At 44.6% G+C, this 27,616-nt stretch overlaps 1 protein-coding gene across 2 annotated transcripts in view; it reads right to left on the bottom strand.

Annotated features, from left to right (window-relative positions):
* The window catches only part of LOC140734714 (zinc finger protein 800-like), a 147,389-nt gene that overhangs the window by 50,643 nt on the left and 69,130 nt on the right, over positions 1 to 27,616 (bottom strand). For both annotated transcript variants that reach the window (XM_073059082.1, XM_073059081.1), the window contains 2 exons: positions 7,301 to 7,370; positions 5,040 to 5,109 (listed from right to left, as the gene is read on the bottom strand). In XM_073059082.1, coding sequence (XP_072915183.1) covers positions 5,040 to 5,081 — 42 coding nt within the window. In that variant the 5' untranslated portion in view covers positions 5,082 to 5,109; positions 7,301 to 7,370. The remainder of the gene's footprint in view (positions 1 to 5,039; positions 5,110 to 7,300; positions 7,371 to 27,616) is intronic.

The following is a 27,616-nucleotide window of genomic DNA, read 5'->3' as shown; positions in this document are numbered from 1 at the left end:
TGGGTTCCACGTCAGGTTGGATAAGGGCTCCCCATTCTGGTTGACATCCCTAGCACCTTGCCAGAGAGGCCTGTAAGTGTATTTCTACATCTGCACAGATCTGTTCTACTCGTCCAAGCCCTGAAGTGTGGCTTCTTCCTCCAGCACCTTTCCTATTGCTCAACCCAAGTGCAGCCTATTTCAGCCCATCGATTCCCCGGCAGCTCACAGAGCAATCCCATTTCCCCAGTAACCTATTCTCCCCACATTCTCATCAAATTTCATCAATTCTACGCTCACTCCCACACTAGGGACAACTTACAGAGGCTCATTAACCTACAGACCCCACACATCTTTAGGATGTCGGAAGAAAACAGAGCACCCGGAAGAAACCCCACTTGGCCACAGGGTGAGCGTGCGGACTCCACGCAAGTAGTACCCAAGATGGGGATGGAGAGAACCTGGGTCGCCGACTCCAAAATGTGAAACGTATGCCTCTAATCCAGATAGTCCAACGTCCACGGTGAGTGGGCCCGACGAGCTGAGCTTTGAACTAACACAATGACCCAGTGCCCACGATATTCCCCCTTCCTTTCCTACCACTGCACTCTGAGCAAGGGATCGGGGTGGTAGGGGGCAGTGAGGATGTTTTGATGAGTCTCCGAGGTTCTCCAGTGATTACGACAAGAATATAGTACTATGACGCACAGCAGTGACCCCGGTTCGAAACTGAACTTCGGTGAAGTCTGCGCGGAGTTTGCGCGTTCCTCCCTCTGACCACAAGAGTTTGCTGCAGTTTCCTCCTACGTCCCACTGACACGTGGGGAGAGGGCACTGGCACCTCAGCTGTTAGGCAGAACAAGATAGACACAGGTGAGGCTGGGGTGGCAAGGGAGAGGAAACCCAGGAAGATAGGTACGTGGGTGACTGACAGATGGAACCAGGTGGGGGGAGAGTAGGAAGAGGATAAAGGGAGGGAGAAGTTATGTGAATGAGTGGGTGGGGAAGTAAGGTGATAGGTGTGGGTTACCTGAAACAGGGATATTCAAACCTCATACCATTGTTCTGCAGGCTACCGAATGGAGTGAGAGATGGTTTGTGTTGACATCACAATGGCAGTGGAGGAAGCTGAGGACAGACAGTTCAGTGTGGGAACGGGTAAGCAAGAGACTGTTGGTTACTGACAGTGCAGGGTCAGACTAGATTTTGCTGAATTACTCAGGTTTAAGGGAGCAAGTGGCCTGCTCCTCACCTTAATACACATGCCTACATGCACCTGTGAAGTGGCACTGGAATTAGTTTTTATTGTCACACACACTGAGCTACAGTGAAAAGCTGGCCTTACACACTGTTCACACGGGTACTTTTTTCTCTTTGCACAGAGTATTCAGATAGTACAAGGTAAAACAATAACAGAACGCAGAATAAAGTATAACAGCTACAAACAAAGTGCAGTGCAGGTAGACAAAAAGGTGCAAGATCATCACGAGGTTGATTGTGTGGTCAAGGGTCCATGTTATTGTTCTCGAGAGCCATTCAGTAGTCTTATAATAGCAGAATAGATGCTATCATTTGAGCATCAAAAAGCTTTCAAAATTGTGTCTCTTCTGCCCGACAGGAGACCTGCTTAACTCCTGACATGTTGGGGTTGTCCACTGAACAGAAATTAAGCATATTAGCTCATACTCTCATGGGTTTATAAGAATGAGACAAGCTCCTCTTTGAAATGTACAATACTCTTACAGGCTTCACTGTGTGGATGCTGTTTCTGGGGTGCTCACATCACAGAGATCACACCGAGAGATCAGTCACTCAGGATTAAGCGAAGAAGAAACTTCCTCAATTCTCCACAAAAGGGACTGTGGAGGCTGAGTCACTGAATTCTCTACACATGTAGGTCTCAATTCCCAAATATATTCAAGACAAAAACTGACAGATTTTATAGTAAGAAAAGGAACAAGTGATGTGAAGTTGGTTAGTATAAAGAAGTGAGGTGTTGGCCAGTAAGAACTACAATCTACTAGTCAGCGAACAGGGATGAGGTAAGGACAGTGGAAACAGACCAAACAAACATACATGTTCATGCCTTGCGGTGGCAGATATGGAGGCGGCCACTTCTGTGACACTGACCTTGCAGCCGCCATTTTGTGAACTGTTTGGTGAACTGATTCTTGCTCCAGGATAACTTAAGTAGGGCAATTGAATGTGGACTCAAGAAGTTTCTGCTAATGATTTAAGAAACCCGAAACCATTCTTGGGAAAGAAGCTTTTTACAATGTAAAATGCAGACTTGCAGAAGGAACAACCTGTGATCTCTTTGACTGGGCCCAGTGTTTGGCTGACCTTGTTATACTGGGTTCAACCAGGCCGAGTTGGACAGAACAAACGAAATCACCCAAGGCACAAGGCTGAACAAAGAGCCATAAAGCAATAATGCTGGTAGCCTTGAAAACATCCAATGAGAAACTGACGCAGGTCCATCAATTGACTTTGAGCCAATGAAATTGAAACATCATAGAAAAGAACAATAGAGGATCGCGGATGTGGAGGACTCTACGCCGGATACACAAAGATCACATCGGGACCGTGAGGAATGCCTAGTCAGCGTAGACTCCTTTCCCTTGTTTTTTATTACCTTTTTCCTTCTTTGACTTTCCGTGGAGGATAAGGGCAACCTAGTGGGCATGTGTTTAGTTCTGTAAATTAACGTGTTTGTTAGCTGAGCCAATAAAGGTACTTGTCAGTAAATAAGGATCCTCTCTGTGCCTAAATGATCATTATTGTTGAAGGCTATTAGTGAGGGTTTAATAGTTGTAACAGAAGCAAAAGACAATTACATACTGAATGTCAAGGAGAGTGCAAGGGGCCAAGTTGCCTGCTTGTTAATAAATTTTTATGTTGCATTGATAAATATTACCTCTGAAAGACTGTCAATATTTAATCAGTTACTTAGCTCTTTACCAGAACTGAAAACTTCCAAGAGAAACTCTAATATAATTAATAAGAGACTTGGTGGAAGAACTGGATTTACATTTGAATATATTCTATCTCTGTTTAATGATTAGCCTCACACCCGAGATAAAAACCACCTCAATTAAAGACAGAGAAGATTGAATCACGGCCACAAGAGACACTTGTGCTGATAATGGGAAAATTCCCATTGCCGATAATGTTATAAATGGACTTTCCACTTAATTATCCAAGTGAAGAAACTTTTCCATTGATCCTTGTAACGAGGAGTCCACAACATCAGAGCTGAAGACTGAGCTACCTCGGAGAACTGCATTTCCAAGCATCAGATTTAGACCCAGAGCAAGTGTCCCGTTTATGCCTCCTTTGGTAGTCCTTCATTTGATTTCAAAGTGGGCAGGGAATTGGCACAGTTGGCATTGTTGCTACCTCACAGTGCCAGAGACCGGGCTTTGATCCTGACTTTGGGCGCTCTCAATATGGAGCTTACATATTCTCCCTGGGACCGTGTGGTTTCCTTTGAGTGCTTTGGTTCCCTCCCACATTCCAAATTCATAATGGGGTGGTGGGTCAGCGTAAATTATGTAGGTGAGTGGTGAAATCTGGACAGAGTTGGCACAAACATTGGCAGAATACCAAATGCGATCATTGTGGAATTAATGTTGTTGGTCAACAGGGGGCAAAGGGCCAGTATCTGTGACGTTCCCCTTCATTTTTCAACCTTTTGATGTGAAGCACTGCTCCATGTCAGAGTGACGTGCGTCTCCTCGGCTGCTCCTCACGCTAACGGGCGCCATCCGTCTTACAGCTTACTCCCATGGCTTTGCCAGGGAGAACTACAAACACGAGTACCTCCCAAGTGATCTTCTTCCACGTGGTTTTTGAAGACAAGGGCATCACCAACGAGGCCAGCACTTAACGCCCATCCTTTCTTGAGCCCCAAGAAGTCAGTAGCTTGCTCCTTCCTTGAATCTTGTGGTGAATGAACTCGCACAAGGCGTTGGGTTGAGAGTTCTTGGTTTCAGACCCGGTGACAATGAAGGAACGGTGACATGTTTCCACTGAGGATGGGATTTAACCTGGAAAGGAACCTGCAGATGGTGATGCTTCTAGGATCTATGTTCTTTTTGGAGTTGGGCTCTTCGGCGGGGAGCTGTCCTGGTAACGTAGGTAGCCTATTCCAGTTTAGTTCCTAGCTGGCACACGTTGTAGAGTGTGCTACTGGTGGAATGAACCATACGTTCCAATGGTGGAAAGGTGCCAGGCAGGCCAGCTGCTTTATTCCAGAGGATGCTGAAGTGACACGTGCCCAGCCAAGCAGAGAGTACTTCATCACACTGTCTTGCAGATGGTGGAAAAGTCTTGCAGAGTCAGGAAATGAGTCACTCTCTGCAGGATATCCAGCCTTGGACCTGCCTTTGTTGCCACAGTGTTTATGCAAAAGGACCAGTTGAGATTCTGGTGAATGGTGTCTCCCTGCATATCAATGTGGTGAGACTCCGAGACAGCAATGCAACTGGATGTCGAGGATTACCACTGGGACTACGAACCAGCTGCACAAGGTGGCAACACACTAACTACACTGCTCTCATTTTACAGGCAGCGTCCAGGATAGACTTATCCCGCAGCACATACAGTGACGGAAGGGAAACGGGGGCTCCTGGGTTACGAATTACCTGACTTACAGAGATCCAACCTTACACAAACTCTCCCATATGCTTTTAAACTATTTTTTCAAGGTAGGAACAATAATTATTAATGATTGGATACAGTATATATTCAATTCATTTAATTATGGGTAGTATTAAGGTGATTATTCGAGGATACAGAAGAAAGGATTGCCAAGTGATACAATAAGGGTAGCTAAAGAAAAGGGATGTTCCTGATTTAGAGAAATCAACTTTCTGACCGTTCTCAAGAACGGACTCCTTACATAACCCAGCAACTGCTGCATTCTGGTGTGCAATGCAATTCAGAGTAGAAACAGCTTGGCAGCCAGGCTCTATACAACTAGATTTTGTTCTGTACACTGGGATTTACACTAGTCGCAGATTAAAACCTGACTTTAACGGCAGACACTTTACATTTACCTGATTTCGCTTCCGCAGCGCAGCGTTCGTTCTATCCATCATCACAGGGCAGAAATGTTATTTCAAGGATCTGCAGATATAAATGAGAGTGAGAACCGACCCTTAGAAGGGCATTTAAACAGTAACGAATGACCTGCTAACTGACCCTAATGAACAAGTTTTAGAATGTGCGATTTATTTTTTCTGTCACTGCTTGCATTTTGCCTTTTTTTTTTTACAGCAGAAGGACAGTCACCTCATTGAGCATCCAAACCTCAACTCCATCCAGGGCCAGCAGTAATTCATGCAGTTTGTCCAACTGCTGACCCCTGGTGACAAAGTGTGGGTACTGCACCTGCTCATACACTGACATCCTCTGCACACTGAAGATGATTTTCAGATGCTTACAAGAACTCCAGAAAGCCTCAGTGACTGCAGTTTTCACATTGTTCCCACTGTCTTTAGAAACAGCAAGTCCCCCTCCGGCATCATCAGATTTCTGAACGGACACTGCCGCACAATAAGTTGAACCCTCCTTATCCGAAAATTCAAAACTGAAATTTTCTTGAGCACCTACATGACACCACAAATGGAAAATTCCACAAGGTGCTGGGAAGATTCCAGGCAATGTGCAGGGCTTTCTGCACCACAGACAGTCCTGAGAAGTGACCTCACATACCCTGAGAGGGGCCCTGTTGGTCCCAGTGTGTCTTTAGCAGCTATCACAGCCAGACCTTCATGCATCACTCACAGTGATTACCATGTGTTGTGTGTTTATTCTCTGTGAAGATATTGTCGAAAAGGCAAAAAGGCCTTCAGTTACCCCATGAGTAAAGAAATACAGGGAGCACTTATGTTTATCTGCAACACAGAAAGTCAAATGGTTGGAAAAACTTGACGACTGTCTAAGTGTATAATCTGGCAGAGTTTATACAACAACCACCATCTACAACCTGAAGGACAAACTGGTAAAAGTTCTGTGCTGAAAGTAATGAACAGAAGTTAATGAAAAATAGGAAAACACTGCAAAACAGAAAATGAAGATCTTGATCATGTTTGAAAGAGCGGATTCAGCAACACTGGAGAGAACACACGCTGCTTAATAATATGCTGATCATGGAACAAATAAAGATCTCTCACAACAAACCGAAAACTGAAGGCAATCGTGAATATTCAACAGGCTGCTGGCAGAAATTTAAGAAAAGGCACGGCATTACATTTTTTAAAGATTTGTGATGATCAGAAAGCAGCAGAGAAATTGAAGGGTTAGAGCAGACTGCACTCATCGCAAAACATAAAATGTCAGTTTATAAAATCAAAGAACGATTGCTACAACAAAAGCCCTTGTTAATGAGGAAGATGACACTGGAAGAAACATTTTAAAAAGCCATTCAGCACGGTGCTGCCTCATCCCGAGATCATCTGCTTCCAGGTCTCTCAACCGCTTGTGATGCTCCACCTCCCAATGATATCGACGATGTACCCTCTCCTTGTAAATTTTTCAGAACAAATGTTACCCTGCACACATTATATTAAAGGTATGTAATCATTTTACTGTTAAGTACATGAACGAGTATAGGGCAAAGACAGCTTTCTGGTAGCACATAAATTCTCGAGTCGAGAAAGGTGGTGGTTCCAAAATAACCACTGACTGTCCACCTGGATGGCCGGGGTGGTATTAGCTTATCTTTCCGATGGTTCAATGTACACATTATTGTTTAATGCACATCATCATTAAAAACATTAGATAAAACTACCCTCAGGGCACATGTATAAGCTGTATATGTGACGTAAATGGATTTTGTGTCTACACTTGGGTCCCATCCCCAAGTTATCTCATTACATGGATGCAACTACTCCAAAATCCAAAAAAATCCAAAATCCAAAACACTTCTGGTCCCAAGCATTTCAGGTAAGGGATACTCAAACTGTTTGTGTATTTTGACTCCTCTCTGATAACAACATCTTTTCAAAGGAGTGTTTGAGTGTAATGACAAACTTCCTCAGAATTACACTGTACTGAAAAGACGGAATTTCTTCTTTCAGGTGGAAGAAAATGCATAGTAATTTAGTTTCAAAATGTTCATTGGATAGGGAAATGTTTATAAAGCTCTGTAGATATCAGTTCTCCCATTCGACCCTTCACTCATTTGCAGTGTGTCATCAGTGGCACTGCCAGCGACAGAATTCCATCAATTCCTTCACTCTTTCAGGATCTTTGCTCCACACTTGGAAGCACTATTCTCTAATGAAATAAATGTAAAATTATTTCAATTGCTTACCCAGAGGGGAACGTCAGTTCCAGTTGAGTGGTAAACGTTCTTTGCAAATTCAGATCAATTTCTTGATTACCTGGCAAGGAAGAAGAAAAAAAATGTCATTATATCTTACAAATGTTACACAGCTGACACTTACAACTGTGTGCACTTATAGAAGCATCCCCGATGTGGCTAAACGTGGGGCTATGATCCCCAAGTTTCCCACTTGCTCATTTGAATTCAAGAAGGTCTGACATCTTATTCAATAAATCACTTCTCGTCTTGCATTTTCTCCCCAAGTGGCTCTGCAATCAACCCACGATGTCCTCTCAGATCCACAACGCTCACTTTGGCCATGGGTGTCACAAGAGAGCTGATGCTCAAGTATCAATAGGTTCATTGAATATCAGACAAATGTAAACAGTATACATCCTGAAATTCTTCTTCTTCACAGCCGTCCACGAAAACAGAGGAGCGCCTCAAAGAATGAGTGACAGTTAAATGTTGGAACCCCAAAGTCCCCCCTCCCATGCAAATATCACAGCTTTAAGCCAACAGAAACCCCAAATGGTTATAACAGTCAATATGAAGGTGAACATTTCTGGCGGGTCACATATTTTTCAGAATAGGTTAGGTTTAATTTTATTTTTTGGAGTGCCATCAATTCGAAGGGATCTCCTGCGCAAGTCGACACACTTTTTAATATCTTCACACTACGGGGGGGGGAGGAGAAAGCAAAGCATTTGCTCACATCATCGGCTGTATCATACAAAACATATGGTCAGACAGGGGCACCTGCCAATTCAGACCTTTTAACAATGCAGACTTTAGATTGTGCATACTGAGAGGCAGAGTTTTATTTGGGTATAAACAAGGCAGCATCGTCTCACTCACTCAGAGTTTTGGAATGATTCTATATGTATTGCCTTGTTGAACACAGTGACAAGTGTGCTATCATAGACTAGTTAACTTATAATGGCCTCAAACGTTTCAAGTGCCAGCTTGAAATCGCACCCTTTAAAGGTTAAAAGACAATGCTGTTCAAGAAGCTGAAATCACAACATTAAGTGAAGACTGACTCAGTTTCTGAGCTGAAATTACCTTTTTCCCCGTTCACAGACTGTGAGGAAAGTTCCTCCCCCTTCAATGGTCACTGCAAAATCCCCAACATCGGGGAATAAGCACTGAGGACTGCATGATTTAAAACGGCCACTTGAGGGAGCCATTTACTGCAAATTCCTTCTGCTCAAATGCTAACATGATCCACCCAAACCCCACCCCCCCCCAAATAAAACTCCTCACAAATAAAGTTACACTTCTCTTTGTCAAAAGTGACATTGTGTGCAACCTTGCCAAGGTGACTGATCTCGCTAAATCTAAAGCGTGACCATTTTCATTGGCCTTAGCATCTGCGGTAGAAAGTAAAAGCAAGATGAAAGGTGGTCTAAATGATCAATAACTACACATTCACTTTTTAATGCATTTTGCAGAAAGCCCAAGAACTTCTAACAGCAGAACTGTGTTTCTAGATTTCAACAAGCTCTAACATTAGCATTAATTTATACTCAAGGGCATTGGCATCAGACAGACTGTTCTACTACTATAAGCCATGTTTCCTTAACATGAATTGGTTGTCCCAGTTGGTGGTTAGGGAAGACCATTTACTTGCACAGGATGCACTGGTTACTGTGCCATTGGAATATACATCGAATTCTGTGTTTTGAGAGCAACTACAGCCTGTTCTGCTATAATGCCACTTTCTATAATGTGAGGTTTCTTCAGAATATAACTATTGTGTTATAGCAGAAGTGCCTGTACCCTGGAGAAAGATTAAGTAGAAATGAAATTTCTTCCCACATTCAAACTAAAATTCAAAAGTTATGGATCACAGCAGAGATTCCTACACCAATAGCTTTGGAGCTATTATAATTGGCAGGTGGAAGAATAAGATTCCAATTTAATGGCTATTTACTGTATAAATAATCCAGCCTCAAATAAAAGTTGTGCATTTCACATGCTAAGTGACACTGAACAAAACCCTGTTTGCACTTGCCCTGTTTTATCAGTAAAAGCACACAGACTGAAAAACATCACCAGCAAACGGCAGCACTGAGAAACCTGTCATACCATCTCTAATGTAACGCCTTTGTAAGCTGGCAATGTGGTGGTGCAACTTGCACAAGCAGAGTTAGCTCTTTGCAATAGAAATTCACACAGACTACTGAGACCAACAAGCCTCACAGTGCAACCCTCGGCTTCGGCCTTCCTTCTACAAGTAATATTTCAATCAGTCGTTTCTTTTTAAATATTTATCAACCTCTGTGGTCTGGATTCTTATTCCAGCAGACATGAAATCAAAACACCCAGTGCAAGCAACTTGCCAAGAGAGACCACATACTGTTCGAATCCAACAGGTTGCATGACGTTATTGTGGAGAAGGAAATGTACCCTCCATAACTCTTCTGAACTCCCCTCACTACCCTGACTCTTGTGACCATTCCACTCACTTTTACAAGTGTGCACAAACTGGAAACAACAGGCCAGCTAAAGGACAGAAAGCCAAAGAGAGCAGATAGCAGCCGTGGACAATTCAGGATATATAGTGGAGAGGCTCTGTCCCTGCCATTCTCAGAATGTGCTGTTGCGTCAGGGGCAAGATCAACAAATTTGCAGATGACAACGAGAATGGGGGAGTAGTCGACAGCCGGAAGCCGGTCAAAGCTTGCAGAGGGATGTGAACCAGCTGGAAAAATGGGTTGAAAAATGGAAGATAGAATTTAATGCAAACAAGGGTGAGGTGTTGCACTTGGGAAGACAAATCAGGACAGGACTTGCGTGGTGAGCAACAGGGTACGGAGTGTGGCAGAACACAGGGATCTGGGAGTAGAGATCCATAATTGGTAGACAGGGTCATAGAGAGAGCTTTTGGCTCATTGGGCTCCATAAATCATAGTATTCGGTATACAAGTCGGGATGTTACGTTGAAGTTGTATAAGAAATTGGTAAGAAATTGCTAATTTGAGATATTGTGTGCAATTCTGGTCCCCTACCTACAGGTAAGTTATCAACAAGACTGAAACAGCGGACAGAAAATCTGTCGTTAGGATTTGAGGACCTGTATTATTGAGAGAGGTTGAATGGGTTCAGACATTATACCCTGGAGCAAAGGAGAACGATGGGAGATTTGACAGGAGCTACATTCTATACAAAATTATGAGGGGTATAGATAGGGCAAATGCTAGCAGCCTTTTTCCACTGAGATTGGCTGAGGCTGGAACAAGGTCATGGGTTAAGAGTGAAAGGTGAAATATTTAAAGGGAACCCGAGGGGGTGCTTCCTCACTCAGAGGGTGAGAATATGGAATGAACTGCCAGCGGAACTAGTAGATACGGGTTCCATTGCGACATTTAAGAGAAGTTTGGATAGGAGGGGCCATGGTCTGAGTGCAGGTCAATGGGACGAGGCAGAATCAGTTTGACGACAACTAATGGACCAATGTGCCTGTTTCTGTACTGTAATGCTCTATGACTCTACATCCTCCAAAGTTTTCAACGGGTAAGATTGTTATTTAAATGTGTATATATATGAGTTGTTTTTCACTTCAGCGCATCACCAGTTAAATTCTCCACAGCAAAACATAAATGACATCCTTGGAAACTGTGTACATGACAAGTAATTTTGCTAAGTGAAGCAAGAGCAGGTGCGTGAAGCTCTAAGTGGCCATTTTGAGATGGGCGAAATGTAGGAATGCGTGTTACGGGAAGCTCTTCAGTCACCCGCAAGACAGATGTTCACTTCTTCTTTCAGCCTCTGCGCTGACGTAGGGAAAGTGAACCATTTTCACCCGTAATCAGTCAGCTTCCAAGGTATTAAGTTACTCTTGGACTGGGGAATTGCATTTCAAAGCCACGTTATTTCTGGGAGTATTCAATACAAATTACCATGCAAATGGAAAAATCAACAATTAAAATAGAGTAGATTCAGAAACATGTCTGTCTTTCTCTACCAGGCTTCCAGGGACTGTTTTTAAAAAAGGCCATTGAAGACACACAAAACTGCAGATGATCGAACCTGTAGCAACAATCTGCTGGAGGATTTCAGCAGCTGTGGGTGGGTGGAAGGGAATTGTGGACATTTGGGTCAAAACCCTGCACCTGTCACTGTCGCCCAACTCCACAACCCCCCCCCCCACACCTGTCCGTTATCATACACCTGCTCCCAAGTCCCCTTCATACTGGCCCTCTCCACCTCAGTCCTGATGCAGAGTTCCAACCCAAATCGCCCACAGTTCCTTTCCTCCCACAGATGCTGCACAACCCACTGAGTTCTTCCAGCACATTGTTTGTTACGGCAAAAGGGCAAATTACAAGTGAACTTTTATTAAACGTTAATGCATCTCTAAATGTTTCGAAGTGTCTGCTGTTATGCACCAAGTCTAAATTTGAGAAGGGACCAAATTCTGTTGAAAATATAACACAGTTCATCAGGCTGTAAACATTTATACCAATCCCAAGCTGCTTTCACCGTGATCCTTATTTACAACTAGATAATGTTGAAAGTTTAGACACGTGTTGTCCACACACACAAAACCGCCTTTTAGTGCAATGTTTTAATCTGAAAGTCAATGCTATCTATTCGCAAACCAAGTTGAGGTTCCAGCCCTTTCATTAAAATTTATACATGACTAAAACATTCAACAAATCTACAGGACACTAATGTTTTTATTTTAATGTTCAAAAATAAATTACAGCAGGGAACAGAAGTGAGAAAAGATACTGAAGTTAAAATTGCTTTGAGCGATGAGCGCAGTCTCAATACATAACAAAATGAAATACGAAGCCCACAGTTTCACTCACATATTTCAAGTGTATCATGTCTCCAATGAATTATACCCCCGCCCCATCTCCCCAAAAAGAATCAAGCACTTTATCCCCTAATAAGGAGAAGCGTTTAAAGTAACCTCGCCTAGTGGAGTGTTGCCCACGTTGCTGGTCGTGACCAGGAGGGCCACACTGCCTCCTGCCTGCTGTGTAGATGGTGGCATTGGTTAAGCCCTCATGCCAGCAACGTGACCAGCGCAAGTTCTCGGCTGAGCTTTACGAGGCTGCTCTGGAACAGTCTCCATCGGTAGGGCCTCGGTATCATCCCACCCTCTGCTCCCCCTGACGTCACAGGCTGCCACAACAAACAAGCTGCTGGAGGAACTCAGCGAGTCGAGGAGCATCTGAGGGAGGAAAGGGACTGTTGAGGTTTCAAGGTTAAAACATCAACAGGTCCTTTCCTCCTACAGATGCTGTTCAATCTCCGAGTTCCTCCAGCAGACTGATGGTTGCTCCAGATTCCAGCATCTGTAGTCTCGTGTCTCAGGTTCCTGCGTTCTCCCTAAGCTCTCAAAGCCTCTGCCTCACCAACTGCTCCTAAACCCATTCATCACAGCACTAAAATACACAAATAATTGCTTCCACATTCATGCAGCGTCAAATACAGATGGTAAAGTTCTGCTCACCACATTTCAGCAAGAAGATTACTGGAATGAGTTAAAATTGATGAGGGTGGTGTTGGGGATTTATAATGATGTGTACATGAAAGAAATTTTTACCTTTAGGTGAGGCAGATTTAATTGAATTGTTAGACCTGGATAGATGACCAATTTTGCTTAAAGGACAGCACTGATCTTCAAGCAGCAACTAGAATTAAAGAGGATTCCTGTTTACTGGGCCAGCGGTTAATATAGTGGATTCCAGTTAATTGGGCTACCGGTTAATATAGTGGATTATCAACCGGTTGACTGTTGGTTAATCAGGGCAGCTGCACATTTGGGACAACTCTTAAAGAACAAAAACTAATCAAGAAAATAGCCAGGATTCTCTTCGTTTATTTGGGACACTGTATCACTTAATTGGGACAGAAGAGTGTTGCTGAACAGTTTCTAACTAACGTCAGTTGCATGCACTGTGTGGCTGTTAGATGATGCGCCATGCTCAGAGCGAACAGTTTTTAAATAGCGACAGTGGTGTGTGCTTGTGTTCAAAAAGCAGTGATTTCTGTCACTGATAGCTGGCAAGAAATAAGCAGCAAGACAATTCAGAACTGTTTTGCTTACTGTGGTTTCAAGCATTCGGGCAGACATGGCCAGGAGTGAAAATGAAAAGATTTCACCACTTCAACATGTTAGGAACTACAAAAAGGATTTGAAGGTACCAACAATCATCTCAAATGTTACAGTAAAAATGAAGATTTGGAGGATGCAATTGATGAAGACATTGTGTGAAGGCAGTCCGTTATCCACACCAGCTGTCTGCACTGATTTTGTTCACTTACAGTCAAAGGAACACTGGAGGAATTTCCCTGTTGATAACTAATACAGTTTTATAGTTCTGTACTGGTATTGGTTATTGGTAGTGTTCAAATTTGCCTAGTATTTAATTTAAATACATAATTTATTACTCAGTTGAACAAGAGTTTTTTTAATATACCTTTTTACCTATTCCACAAAATTTCAGCTAATTGGGGCAGTCGTTTAAATGCATTGGTCCTGATGTGTCCCACTGTATACAGAGGATGAAGTCATGAAATAAAGTCATGCAAGGGGTGACAAGGGTCTGGAAAGATGGAGACAAAAACCCTCATCACTTTAAACACATCTGGGTCAGCACAGGGTTGCTACAATCTAAAAGCATACACCCTAAGTCAGGGGTGTCAAACTCATTTTAGGTCACGGGCCGGATTGAGCAAAATGCAGCTTCATGCGGGCCGGAACAGTCGGACGCGTGCAAACGCAGCTTTCGTTGCCTCCGTTTTTTCAGCCTGCTCTCATGTGTCTCAGTCTCTGCTATAACTACAAAGTGTTTCACTTTACAAATTCCGTTTCTTATGAAGAAGACTGCCGAGCAAGACTGCCGAATGAACACTAAAAACCCTGAAAACCTGGTACCTGAATAAACTCAGCATTAGCCATATCATACGCCATAGGCGCTTCGATTACTGGGGCCAGCTTTAATAGTAATTAGATATTATCTCGCGGGCCAAAGATAATTCCACCGCGGGCCTTGAGTTTGACATATATGCCCTAAGTAGAGGAAAACAGATTAGTCTCCACAGCTCTTTTTGACACAGCAATGACCTCTACCCAGGCCATGACTTTTATGTAATTAAAATGATTACTGCCTAGATTTTGGCCAGCATCCAATGGACACAGTCACAGACCAAATGGAAATCCCTCTTGTCAGAGCTCTCCCAGCTGACGTGTGGCACTCAGAGATGAACTGTCGAGTGCAACCCACACTGACAGCAAGTCTGCTACCCTCACAAAGGCTCTGGCTCTGACAGGAAGCAGGTATTTCTGTCCTTTAGCAACAGACTGCATCTGTGACCTCCTTTTACGTAACAGTATGCAGCGGAGTACAACATGTTGCTCACAGCCAGACGTGTAGAGGTATTTAGTTACCGTTTTGTGAGCGGCTCAGGGGGGTGGGCTCGTCCCGTAATCCCAATGAAGAAATGCTTGCTGAAACACGGCAGCCTTATGAACTGCTGATCATGGCTTCAAAGTCAAAGTAAATTTACTATCAAAGTGCATACGTACATGTTACTATCTACTACCTTGAGAGTCATTTTCTTGCAGGCACTTACAGGAAAATAAAGAAACACCATAGAATTTGTGGGAAAAAGTCAGACGTAAACAGTCAATGTGCAAAAGAAGACAACTTGGGAACATGAAAATCAAATAATACGGAGAACTTGCGTAGAGTGCTTGAAAGCGAGTCTGTCGGTTGTGGAATCAGTTCAGAGTTGTGGTGAGTGAAGCTATCCACACTGGTTCAGCAGCCTGATGGTTGTAGGGTGATAACTGTCACTGAACACTGTGCTGTGGGACCCAAGGCTCCTGTACCTCCTGCCTGACGGTGGTAGTGAGATGAGAGCATGACTTAGATGGAGAGGGTATTTGATGATGGACGCTGTTCTGTTGTGGCTGCACTCCGTGTAAACGTACGGACTGGTGGGGAGGGCTTTGCCTGTGATGAACATTCTTGGCCATTGACATTTCCATACCAGGCTGTGATGCAACCAGGATACTCTCCACTCAGCATCTATAGAAGTTTGCCAAAGTTTTGTGTGACGTGCCTGCTCTCTGCTCTCACCTCCCAGCAAACTGTTCTGCTTCCTCTGCTCATTCTCCTGATGTAATGGACTCACACGGAATGATTACCTTTACAGCCATATTTGGGAGTAGCTGCTCAGTGAAGAACGTTTCAGCTCCTATTCCAAGGATGCCTGTAGATTTTAGAAAAGCAGCAAAAACTGTTTGAATCCAAACAACAAATCAGTAGGAATACCGTGAATTCCCATAAACTAGGACACATCAGAACCAGGACCATTACATTCTGGGCCGATTAAGCAACTGCCCCAATGAACCGAAGTTTCAGGGAAATAAAACTAAGACTAATTACTGTTTGAATGAGTAACAAGTTATGTATTCTAATGAAATACAGAACAAATTAGAACATTACCAACTCCAGTACAGTACTATAAACTGAATATTAGTTTCTAATAGTTATCAACAGAGGAATTAATCTGGTGGACGCTACCCTGTTCTTGCATTTTACTGTAAACAAAAGTCTGCACAGACACATAATGCAGATAATGAAATGCCATTATACAACGCTGTCGATGATTGCATTCTCCAAATCTTCATTTTCATTGCAACATTCAAGATGACTGTCGACACCTTCAAATTCTTCGTTGTTCCTAACTTGTCAAAGCCGTGAAATTGTTTCATTTTCACTCCAGGCCCGTTTCTGGCATCTCCAAGTCTGAATGCTTGAAGCAGTAGTGGGCAAAATAGTCCCAAGTTGCCTTACTGCATGCTTCTCGACAACTATCAGTGACAAAAATCACTGCTTCTTGAACACAAACACACGCAACAAATGCTATTTTAAAAAACTGTTCGCTCTAAACATAATGTAGCATCTAATGGCCATTCAAGTGACGCGAGTTAGAAACTATTCAGCAACTGTCTCCTATCCCACTTAAGCAGGATAGTGTCCCAAATAAATGAAGAGAATTCTGGCTATTTTCCTGATTACTTTTTGTTCTTTAAGGGTTGTCCTGAATAGGCAGCTGCCCAGATTAACCAACGTCCCTATTTTAACCAGAATCCACTGTATCTAAATACTTGGCGGTCCTGTTAAACATCCTGGATGAGAGGGTGGGGTAAAAGAGCTGCCAAATGCTGTACCTCCACTTGGAACTTCTGCAGAGGCTGAAAATCTGGAACAATGCACACAAAGTACTGGACGTTCTCAGCAGGTCAGGCAGTGTCTATGCACAGTCAAAGTCCTGATGAAGGGTCTCGGCCTGAAACATCAACTGTTCAGCTCCCCCCCTCCCACCCCATAGATCTAGAATTTTGTGAGCATGTTGCTCCACCTAAAATGAACCCATTTTGGCTGCACCCCCGCCCGAAGATTCAATGAAAATAAACACCGTAGTCTCACTGGGACACAGTGATCAGAAAAGTATTCATTAAAAAGAACAAAAAATATTCCTATCTTTGCAATTATTTATTCCCAGAGTAGACACACGGTGATAAAACGTTCCAGTGTAGGCACGAGCTCCACTGGTTAACATCTGCTCCAACATGACAGCCAGCACGACTCCCCCTGCATTCGTGCAGGCACGTATCACACGCTATCAGACCGAATGTGACCCCATTCCCCCACAGGCCACGGGAGCAGGTTGGAACGGCATGTCCGCAAACTGTCCTGAAACAAGGCCCTATGATGCAGACATGACTATTAGCACTAAGACAAGATTGATCCTATTGGCATAGGAAGTTAGCCAGCTACACTGAGGGAGTCATTAAACTGGGGAGAGTGCATAGAAGATTCACGGAAGCCATAACTGGGACTGGAGGGCTTAGGCTCTGAAGCTAATAGGTTGGGACTTTTTACCCTGAAGTACATGGAGTTGAGGGGTGACTTTACAGGGGTTGATAACATCAGCATGGGAATAAATAAAACAAATATTCACAGCCTTTCCCCCAGGCTGCAGAGCCCAAAACCAGAGGGTGTTGGTTTAATGTGAGAGGGGAAAGATTTAAAAAGGGCACAACTTTTCCACCAAGGTGGGAATGAGCTGCCAGAGGAAGTGATATAGGGGATAGGGCAATGACATTTCAAAGGCTTTTGGACAGTTAAAATGGTTGGAAAGATTTATAGTGACATAGGGTAAGTGCAGGTAAATGGGAGTAGCCCAGTTAACCAAGATGGCCGAGGGACCTGATTCTGTGCTATGATTCCTTTGTACTTCATGCTAAAGAGGTGCATGTCGACTGTAGCTATTAACTTGATAAGTTAATATTAGAAATTTCAAAAGGGAAATTGTTGAGTAATTTACCCTTTCCCTTCATTTATATCATACACTAGATCAGCATTTTCCACTGAGGTCAATTCCATCTAAATTCTTCTTGATCCAGCTGCACTAAGTGATTTGGGCCTTGTGTACTTTCTCTGCGATGTCTGTGCATCCGTCCCATGGCTGTGTTCCCTCTTTGCGCTCCACCGTCCCATGGATGTGATGCACCTTCTACATGCGAACCCCCAGTATGCCTATGTGGTCTTACCTGATGGGCAGGAGGACACGGTCTCCGTCCGCGACCTGGCGCCCGCAGGAGCAGCAGACCACTACCCCGAACACTCCACGGTAACTATGAACCCTGTACCCAAGGTGACACCGCGCACACCGAGCCCTACACAGACTTCTCACGACGCTCCTATACCGTGCGTCTCGCATGCGCATATACCAGGCATGAGGGATCACTGACACCTAGTGGGCTGACACCTCCAACCAATAAAATTGATGCACCATCAATAACTCTTGGAGACGTGAGGCGAGATATAGGCTTTTATTGGCTGGAAGAAAGAACAAGCAGCAATTGACCACCACATTGCATCCTGGAGACTGAGGCCGGGGCGGAGTCCCCAATCGCCTTTATACCGGGGTCCGTGGGAGGAGCCACGGTCAGTGGGAGGAGCCACAGGAGCAGTCAGTTCACCACACTAGGTTTATGAGGCATCTGGAAATTACCTCTTAGTTGATGTTAATTGGGAGAAAATGCAGAGGGGAGTTGACAGGCATGGGAGGGGGAACAAATTGCAGGGGGTGGAGGTAAATAAATGGAACTGATGGAATTCTCCACTGGGAACTAGCACTGACACGATGGTCCAAATTGCCTCCTCCTACATCACAATGATGCAGTGACTGACCGAGTACAGACAGTGGCTAGAATATAACAACCCCTTTTTTTAAAAATCTGACCATGAAGTATTTATCTGCCCTGTCTGAACCTCCACTTGGGTACATCAAACCTCTCTATTGGCATTCTTTGTCCTTTCTGAAACTTCAGCCATTTTTAATCCCCACTCCAGCCACCCAGCACTAATCCTTCTCTCACTCCCAAGAAACTTCTGGATTCTGGGACATTACCTGCTTCTAACTTGCTCAGCATACTGACTTCTGCAATGTCTGCACTTTGTTTACATTCATCACAATCTAACAAAAAAAATTTAAACTGGATTCACACAAACTTCGTTAAATGTTTCCATATTCTGACCAAATGCCTAACTTTTTTTTTAAAAAAGTTGCAGGTGTTGCTTGACAAGATACCTTGATGTAGTCATGATGATTTCCAAATTAAACAAGAATCTTTATTTAAGCTTAGTTTATTTCCTGGTTGAAGGGCCAGAGGTTTGTCGACACTAATTACATGCACAGTATTTGAGCATTCTTCCCTGCAGCCCACAGAAATTCAAAGCACACTGCAAAATCAGGGCATGAGACTTTTAGCTCTGCAGTTACTTTGCAATGAGACATTCCACGTTATGTTATCTGTCGGCTTTTAAGATTGACAGCCTCCCTTTTGCAAATATCTGCAAATTAAACCTCCCTTGCTGAGCTTCTGCAGAACTGCTTGTGCTGATGACTTGCTGAGCTATTGCATGTTTCCACCTTCTACGTACGATGGGCTGTCTGCATCGCGGCTCATCTCAGACTTGAGCAGACACACAAGGGGAACTGGGGTCCCAGTTTTAGATCCACAAAGTCTCTAGCCCAGAGGGAAAGCATCCAGGTTAGTTCTGTATCCTTGCATCTGGCATTTTTGGTTTTATGCTGGTATCTAGTCATCTGAATGCTGTAGATATCCGCGTAGATAAAGGCAAGTGCAGCAATATGTTTGAGCTAGTTTACTATGATGATTTTAAATGATACTTTCAGGTGCTTTAGTTTAACATAGTTTTTAAACAGTCTAAGTAGATTTTAATTATTGCCAACCATAAAAAAGATTACGGAATTAGTTCAAAGGCCTTGCAAAGTGAGTTATCAAGTCATGCTGAGGTGGGGCCACATTGATACGATGCCTAGCGCCTACTTGGCACCCTCCCCTCCCCCCCACCAGATACATACTGGGTGTGAAAGGTCAGCTTGTTCAGATTAACAGGAGAAAAACGGGCACGTGAGAGAGAGCGAGGGTTTGGGAAGGAGGGCCTGCGAGACAAGTACTGGATGACCCAGCTCAAAATTCTTGCAAGGAATTCTTCCTTAAAATAAACAAATTCTATATCTCACAGGAAAATGGATTTAAGTTCACTAACTCGCCGCCATACAGCATTACAGCCAATAGATCCTCCACGGGGAAGGATCCACACTTGAACAAATTTACAATCAATCATCAGTCAGAGCTGGTTATGTCATGGGCAAGAACATACTGTGCACAGTTCTTGCAATCAAAACCAGAGGAAGATTGCCATTAAGCCAAAAAGAGCGAAGAAATGACAACAACACACACAAAATGCTGGTGGAACACAGCAGGCCAGGCAGCATCTATAAGGTGAAGCACTGTCAACGTTTTGAGCCGAGACCCTTCATCAGGACTAACTGAAAGGAAAGATAGTAAGAGATTTGAAAGTAGTAAACAAGGTTGATACTGGGACTGGTGGGCTTGAGTTATGAGGAAGAGGGTGAATGTCTAGGCTGTGCTTTTCCCCCCTGGAGGGAGCATGGAGGGCAGAGGTAATGAGGTACATCGGTATGGTGGAAGGCCACAGACTTTCCACAGGGTAGGGGAGTTTAAAATTAAACGGTATAGGGTTAAGGCCCAAGGGTGAAATTATTTCACGCAGAAGATGGCTGCTATATGCTCCAGTGTTCCCAACCACCGGGCCACGGACAGGAATCGGGCCGTGAGGAAATGATATGATCTGGCGATATGAAACGATTTGAGTCAGCTGCACCTTTCCTCATTCCCTGTCACGCCCACTGTTGAACTTGAATGCATGCAAGGTCATCAGTCGGTCATTACCCAACAACTACTCAATGAGTGAAAAACAAACATCGCTTGAGAGTTTCTTTGGAAGAGGTGGTAGGGGACATAAAAGGCCTAACGATGATGATAACGCAGAGACAGCTGAGGCCAAGACTGCAAAGAAAAGGCTTCCTTCAACAGAAAATACAACGAGTCGTACATAAAATATGGTTTTAATACGACCGGTAACTCGCACGCTCTAAGCCCCCTGTGTGTGTTATGTGGAGACAAGCTGTCTAATGAGGCAATGAAGCCCTCAAGGCTGCTTCAGCACCTTGAGTCCAAGCACCTGGCACTTAAAGACAAACCCGGAAAAACATGAGCAAGCGGAACAGAAGCAAGTGCTGAGAGCCACCACCTCCACAAATGCTGCTGCTCTGAGAGCATCGTACTTAGTGGTTAGCCGTATTGCTAAGGCTAAGAAGCCCTTCACTGTTGGTGAAGAATTGATTCCGCCTGCTGCCAAGGGCATGTTCCGTGAACTGTTGGGAGAAGCTGCAGCTAACAAGATGGCACAAGTTTCTCTTTCAGCTCCCACCGTTTCAATGACATAAAGGAGTACATCAAAGCACAGCTGTTGGAACGGCTTAACGAGTCACCATGGCATGCTATCCAGGTCGACGAGTCTACCAATGTCGACAACAAGGCAATACTACTGGTTTATGTGCGATATATATTTCAAGACGATGTGCACAAGGATATGTTGTGTGCACTGCCGCTTCCAACTAATACAACTGGGGCAGAACTATTCAAGTCTTTGAGTGACTACATGTCAGGCAAACTGGACTGGTCATTCTGTGTTGGAATATGCACAGACAGGGCTGCAGCTATGACTGGACAGCTGTCTGGTTTCACTACCCAAGTCAAAAGAGGTTGCTCCCGAAGGCCAGTTTACACACCGTGTCATACACAGGGAAATGCTGGCTAGCCAAGAAATGTCACCTGATCTTAACAGCATATTGAGTGTCGTTGTTGAAGTTATCAATCACATCAAAGCAAAAACCCTTAACTCACATCTGTAAGTATATGGAATGAGCTACCAGAGGAAAGACAGATACATGGATAGGAATGGTTTACAGTGATATTAACCAAATGCAGGCAAATGAGACGAGCTCAGATAAACAGCTTGAGCAGCATGGACGAGGAGGGTCAGAGGTATTGCGTGACTCCATGGCTTAGCTTATAATGTAGACCGCAGCCACATTTGAATGATGCTTGTCCAAATCAGAAGGTATTTTGACATGCCCTGTCCACACCTTCTAGCATTTGCGATTCTTGTTAACGTGCTTTAACTCTGATGAAAACAGTTAGTTTTAAACTGGATTGCCCACATTCCTCTACTTTGTTATGATTTCCACCACAATCACATCTTCTGAAAATGGTTTCAGAGTACCAATGAGCAGTGTGGATGAATAGCTGCTTGTAAAGCGCACTTTCCTTTCATGCTTTGCTTTAATTTTCCATCCTCAGAATTTGTTTTGTAAAATAATGCAAGTCCTGATCGAGTGTCAATGCTGGAGCAGCTCAGCAGGTCGATGGAAGGGGAAAGGAGATGGCATAAGAATGTGGGGGAGGGGAAGAAGTGCAAACTCACAAGAGATAGGCGACTATTGATACTCCGAATCCTTGGCCATGTGCTCACTAAGTCTTGCTACCACACCCATGTGACTTTCCTGGGAACTTCTCAGTTGCTTCTTCAGCCCTTGAACTCTTCCAGCTATCACCTCCCAGCTTATTTCATCCCCCCTCTACCTTTACCCCCACCTTACACCTCCCAGTTAACTCTTCCCCTCCCCCACTTTACACCTTCCAGTTTATACTCTTCCCCTCCCCCACTTTACACCTTCCAGTTTATACTCCTTCCCCTCCCTCACCTTTCACCTCCCAGTTAACTCTTCCCCTCCCCCACTTTACACCTCCCAGTTTATACTCCTTCCCCTCCCCCACTTTACACCTCCCAGTTTATACTCTTCCCCTCCCCCACTTTACACTTCCCAGTTTATATTCCTTCCCCTCCCCCACTTTACACCTCCCAGTTTATACTCCTTCCCCTCCCCCCACTTTACACCTCCCAGTTTATACTCCTCCCCCTCCCCCCACTTTACACCTCCCAGTTAACTCTTCCTCTCCCCCACTTTACACCTCCCAGTTTATACTCCTTCCCCTCCCCCCACTTTACACCTCCCAGTTTATACTCTTCCCCTCCCCCACTTTACACTTCCCAGTTTATATTCCTTCCCCTCCCCCACTTTACACCTCCCAGTTTATACTCCTTCCCCTCCCCCCACTTTACACCTCCCAGTTTATACTCCTTCCCCTCCCCCCACTTTACACCTCCCAGTTTATACTCCTTCCCCTCCCCCCACTTTACACCTCCCAGTTAACTCTTCCTCTCCCCCACTTTACACCTCCCAGTTTATACTCCTTCCCCTCCCCCCACTTTACACCTCCCAGTTAACTCTTCCTCTCCCCCACTTTACACTTCCCAGTTTATATTCCTTCCCCTCCCCCACTTTACACCTCCCAGTTTATACTCCTTCCCCTCCCCCCACTTTACACCTCCCAGTTTATACTCCTTCCCCCCTCACCTTTCACCTCCCAGTTAACTCTTCCCCTCCTCCACTTTACACCTCCCAGTTTATACTCTTCCCCTCCCCCACTTTACACCTCCCAGTTTATACTCTTCCCCACCCCCACTTTACACCTCCCAGTTAACTCTTCCCCTCCCCCACTTTACACCTCCCAGTTTATACTCTTCCCCTCCCCCACTTTACACCTCCCAGTTTATACTCCTTCCCCTCCCTCACTTTACACCTCCCAGTTTATACTCTTCCCCTCCCCCACTTTACACCTCCCAGTTTATACTCCTTCCCCTCCCCTACTTTACACCTCCCAGTTTATACTCTTCCCCTCCCCCACTTTACACCTCCCAGTTTATACTCCTTCCCCTCCCCCACTTTACACCTCCCAGTTTATACTCTTCCCCTCCCCCACTTTACACCTCCCAGTTTATACTCTTCCCCTCCCTCACCTTTCACCTCCCAGTTAACTCTTCCCCTCCCCCACTTTACACCTCCCAGTTTATACTCCTTCCCCCTCACCTTTCACCTCCCAGTTAACTCTTCCCCTCCCCCACTTTACACCTCCCAGTTTATACTCTTCCCCTCCCTCATCTTTCACCTCCCAGTTTATACTCCTTCCCCTCCCCTACTTTACACCTCCCAGTTTATACTCTTCCCCTCCCTCATCTTTCACCTCCCAGTTTATACTCCTTCCCCTCCCCTACTTTACACCTCCCAGTTTATACTCCTTCCCCTCCCCCACTTTACACCTCCCAGTTTATACTCTTCCCCTCCCTCATCTTTCACCTCCCAGTTTATACTCCTTCCCCTCCCCTACTTTACACCTCCCAGTTTATACTCCTTCCCCTCCCCCACTTTACACCTCCCAGTTTATACTCTTCCCCTCCCTCATCTTTCACCTCCCAGTTTATACTCCTTCCCCTCCCCTACTTTACACCTCCCAGTTTATACTCCTTCCCCTCCCCCACTTTACACCTCCCAGTTTATACTCCTTCCCCTCCCTCACCTTTCACCTCCCAGTTTATACTCTTCCCCTCCCCCCACTTTACACCTCCCAGTTTATACTCCTTCCCCTCCCCTACTTTACACCTCCCAGTTTATACTCCTTCCCCTCCCTCACCTTTCACCTCCCAGTTTATACTCCTTCCCCTCCCCTACTTTACACCTCCCAGTTTATACTCTTCCCCTCCCCTACTTTACACCTCCCAGTTTATACTCCTTCCCCTCCCCCACTTTACACCTCCCAGTTAACTCTTCCCCTCCCCCACTTTACACCTCCCAGTTTATACTCTTCCCCTCCCCTACTTTACACCTCCCAGTTTATACTCCTTCCCCTCCCCCCACTTTACACCTCCCAGTTTATACTCCTTCCCCTCCCCCCACTTTACACCTCCCAGTTTATACTCCTTCCCCTCCCCCCACTTTACACCTCCCAGTTTATACTCTTCCCCTCCCCTACTTTACACCTCCCAGTTAACTCTTCCCCTCCCCTACTTTACACCTCCCAGTTTATACTCTTCCCCTCCCCTTCTTTACACCTCCCAGTTTATACTCTTCCCCTCCCCTACTTTACACCTCCCAGTTTATACTCCTTCCCCTCCCCCACTTTACACCTCCCAGTTTATACTCTTCCCCTCCCCTACTTTACACCTCCCAGTTTATACTCCTTCCCCTCCCTCACCTTTCACCTCCCAGTTTATACTCTTCCCCTCCCTCACCTTTCACCTCCCAGTTAACTCTTCCCCTCCCCCACTTTACACCTCCCAGTTTATACTCTTCCCCTCCCCTACTTTACACCTCCCAGTTTATACTCTTCCCCTCCCCTACTTTACACCTCCCAGTTTATACTCTTCCCCTCCCTCACCTTTCACCTCCCAGTTAACTCTTCCCCTCCCCCACTTTACACCTCCCAGTTTATACTCCTTCCCCTCCCCTACTTTACACCTCCCAGTTTATACTCCTTCCCCCTCACCTTTCACCTCCCAGTTAACTCTTCCCCTCCCCCACTTTACACCTCCCAGTTTATACTCCTTCCCCCTCACCTTTCACCTCCCAGTTTATACTCTTCCCCTCCCCTACTTTACACCTCCCAGTTTATACTCTTCCCCTCCCCCACTTTACACCTCCCAGTTTATACTCCTTCCCCTCCCCCACTTTACACCTCCCAGTTTATACTCCTTCCCCTCCCCCACTTTACACCTCCCAGTTTATACTCCTTCCCCTCCCCCACTTTACACCTCCCAGTTTATACTCTTCCCCTCCCCTACTTTACACCTCCCAGTTTATACTCTTCCCCTCCCCTACTTTACACCTCCCAGTTTATACTCCTTCCCCTCCCCCACTTTACACCTCCCAGTTTATACTCCTTCCCCTCCCTCACTTTACGCCTCCCAGTTTATACTCTTCCCCTCCCCTACCTTCCTCCTCTGGTTTCTTCCCCTTCCTATCTAGTCCTGATGAAGGATGTCACCTCAAAATGTTGACTCTTTATTCCTCTCCATAGATGCTTCCTTGACCTGCTGAGTTCCATCAGCATTTTGTATGTGGTATCTGCGGACCTCCAGCTGTGGACTAAAAATACAGAGGCTCTGTACAGGAAAGGTCAGAACTGACTGTACTTCCTGAGGAGGCTCCAGTCATTTCACAGCTGCAGTACCAGGCTGCAGATGTTCTACGATTCAGTGGTGGCCAGCATTCTATTCCATGCTGTAGTCTGCTGGGGCAGCAGGGCGAGAACAGCTGATGCCAAGAAGATCGATAAGCTCATCAGGAAGGCTGGTTCTGTTCTGGGGGTGGAACCGGATTCCCTGGTGATTGTGTCTGAGAGGAGAATGCTGCAGAAGCTATGGAGCATTATGGACAATCCCTCTCACCCCCTCCATGACATACTGGACAAACAGAGGAGCACCTTTAGTAACAGACTGATTCCACTGAGGTGCACCACTGAACTCCACAGGAGATCCTTTCTCCCTGTGGCTACAAGACTCTACAACTCCTCCTTAAGTATATGGTTTCATTGCACATCTGTATTTTGCACTATTACTTTTTAAATGCACATTTTGTATTTTAAAGTATATATTTCTGACTGAGCAACCTTGCAACAATTACTTCCTTTGGGACAAATAAAGTTTTATCTTATCTCATCTGCAAAACCTCCTGTGTTTATAGTCATGATCAGGACTATTTGAGAGTATCAAGGTTTCAATTCAATAATCTGGATACACGCCAAATGGATTACTCAGGCGGGATTCCGCCAGACCCAAAGTGCACCCATGCAGGATATCATGCAGAGTTCCCTCCTGTGGGACACGAGGATGGTGTGTTCCTAAAATAGGAATCTGCCAGGTTCAAGAGAACGTTTACCGAGCAGAGTGTTAATGCAAGAGGTTAGACAGAGGGGTAAACACTTAACACCAAAGTACATCTCCATCATTACCTTCAACTTTCACACCGAAGTACATCTCTACGATTACCTTCAACTTTAGTGTGATGCAGCTGTAGAACCTCAATATAGAAAAAAAAAATCGCACTTACAGCTGCAGAACAAACAGAGCTTAATTCAATGCTCCGATCTGGATGCTACTGAAAAAGCCAGTTTATTCTCTGGATCTGCAGAAAACAGGTGGAAAACTGATGGATTTTTCCGCGCTTTTCTCCACTGTTATAATTTATTATCTGCATTTGTTACTTGAACTCCTGCAACAATACAAACTGCCTGCCAAATGTTTCAGTATTATTCAATCATGTTCCAGTTGCTCATTAATATTGACAAGAACACAAGAGATGCAAATAAAGACTGCAGGGAACACTGGTGACATTCGCTTTTGCAGAGTGCCGCACCCTGAAAAAAGCTCTGGTCACATTTAATGGGGTGGGGGGGGGGGGGGGGGGGAGAGACACTGGTTACCTTATTCATAAAATTGCAAAGAAAGATGGGCAGGTGATGCCGTGTGGATGGGGTGGAGGAAAAAAAAGAAGAAAGTCCAAGAAGTAAAAATAATCAGAATGTAATTCTATTCCACTCGTGATTGCACAGTTCTGATTAATTCCAATTAGTCAATCATTATTGACATCAGATCTGAACTACGACACCCACACTTTTGGCAGAAAACTTTCTGCACTTCACAATAAGTGGCCGTGTATTATATTTCAGTTATAAATTCAGATCAGTGGCCCGAACTGCAGCTCAGTGTGGAAATGTTAACTGTCACGCAATCATTAGCACACCTACAAGTACAAAAGAATCCCATACCTCAATATTAGTTCATTATATTTATAAAATTAAGCCATTTTTATAGTTATGTTGCAAACAAAATCTCAACTCAAAACCCTTATGACGAAGATTATCTTTTCCTTGGAAAGAAAAAAGATGAAAGGATGGCAAATTGCCAAATT

This window comes from Hemitrygon akajei, chromosome 10, assembly GCF_048418815.1.
Source record: "Hemitrygon akajei chromosome 10, sHemAka1.3, whole genome shotgun sequence".
NCBI lineage: Eukaryota > Metazoa > Chordata > Chondrichthyes > Myliobatiformes > Dasyatidae > Hemitrygon > Hemitrygon akajei.
Note: the sequence above shows the minus strand (reverse complement) of the source record. Positions and strands in the feature narration are given on the sequence as shown.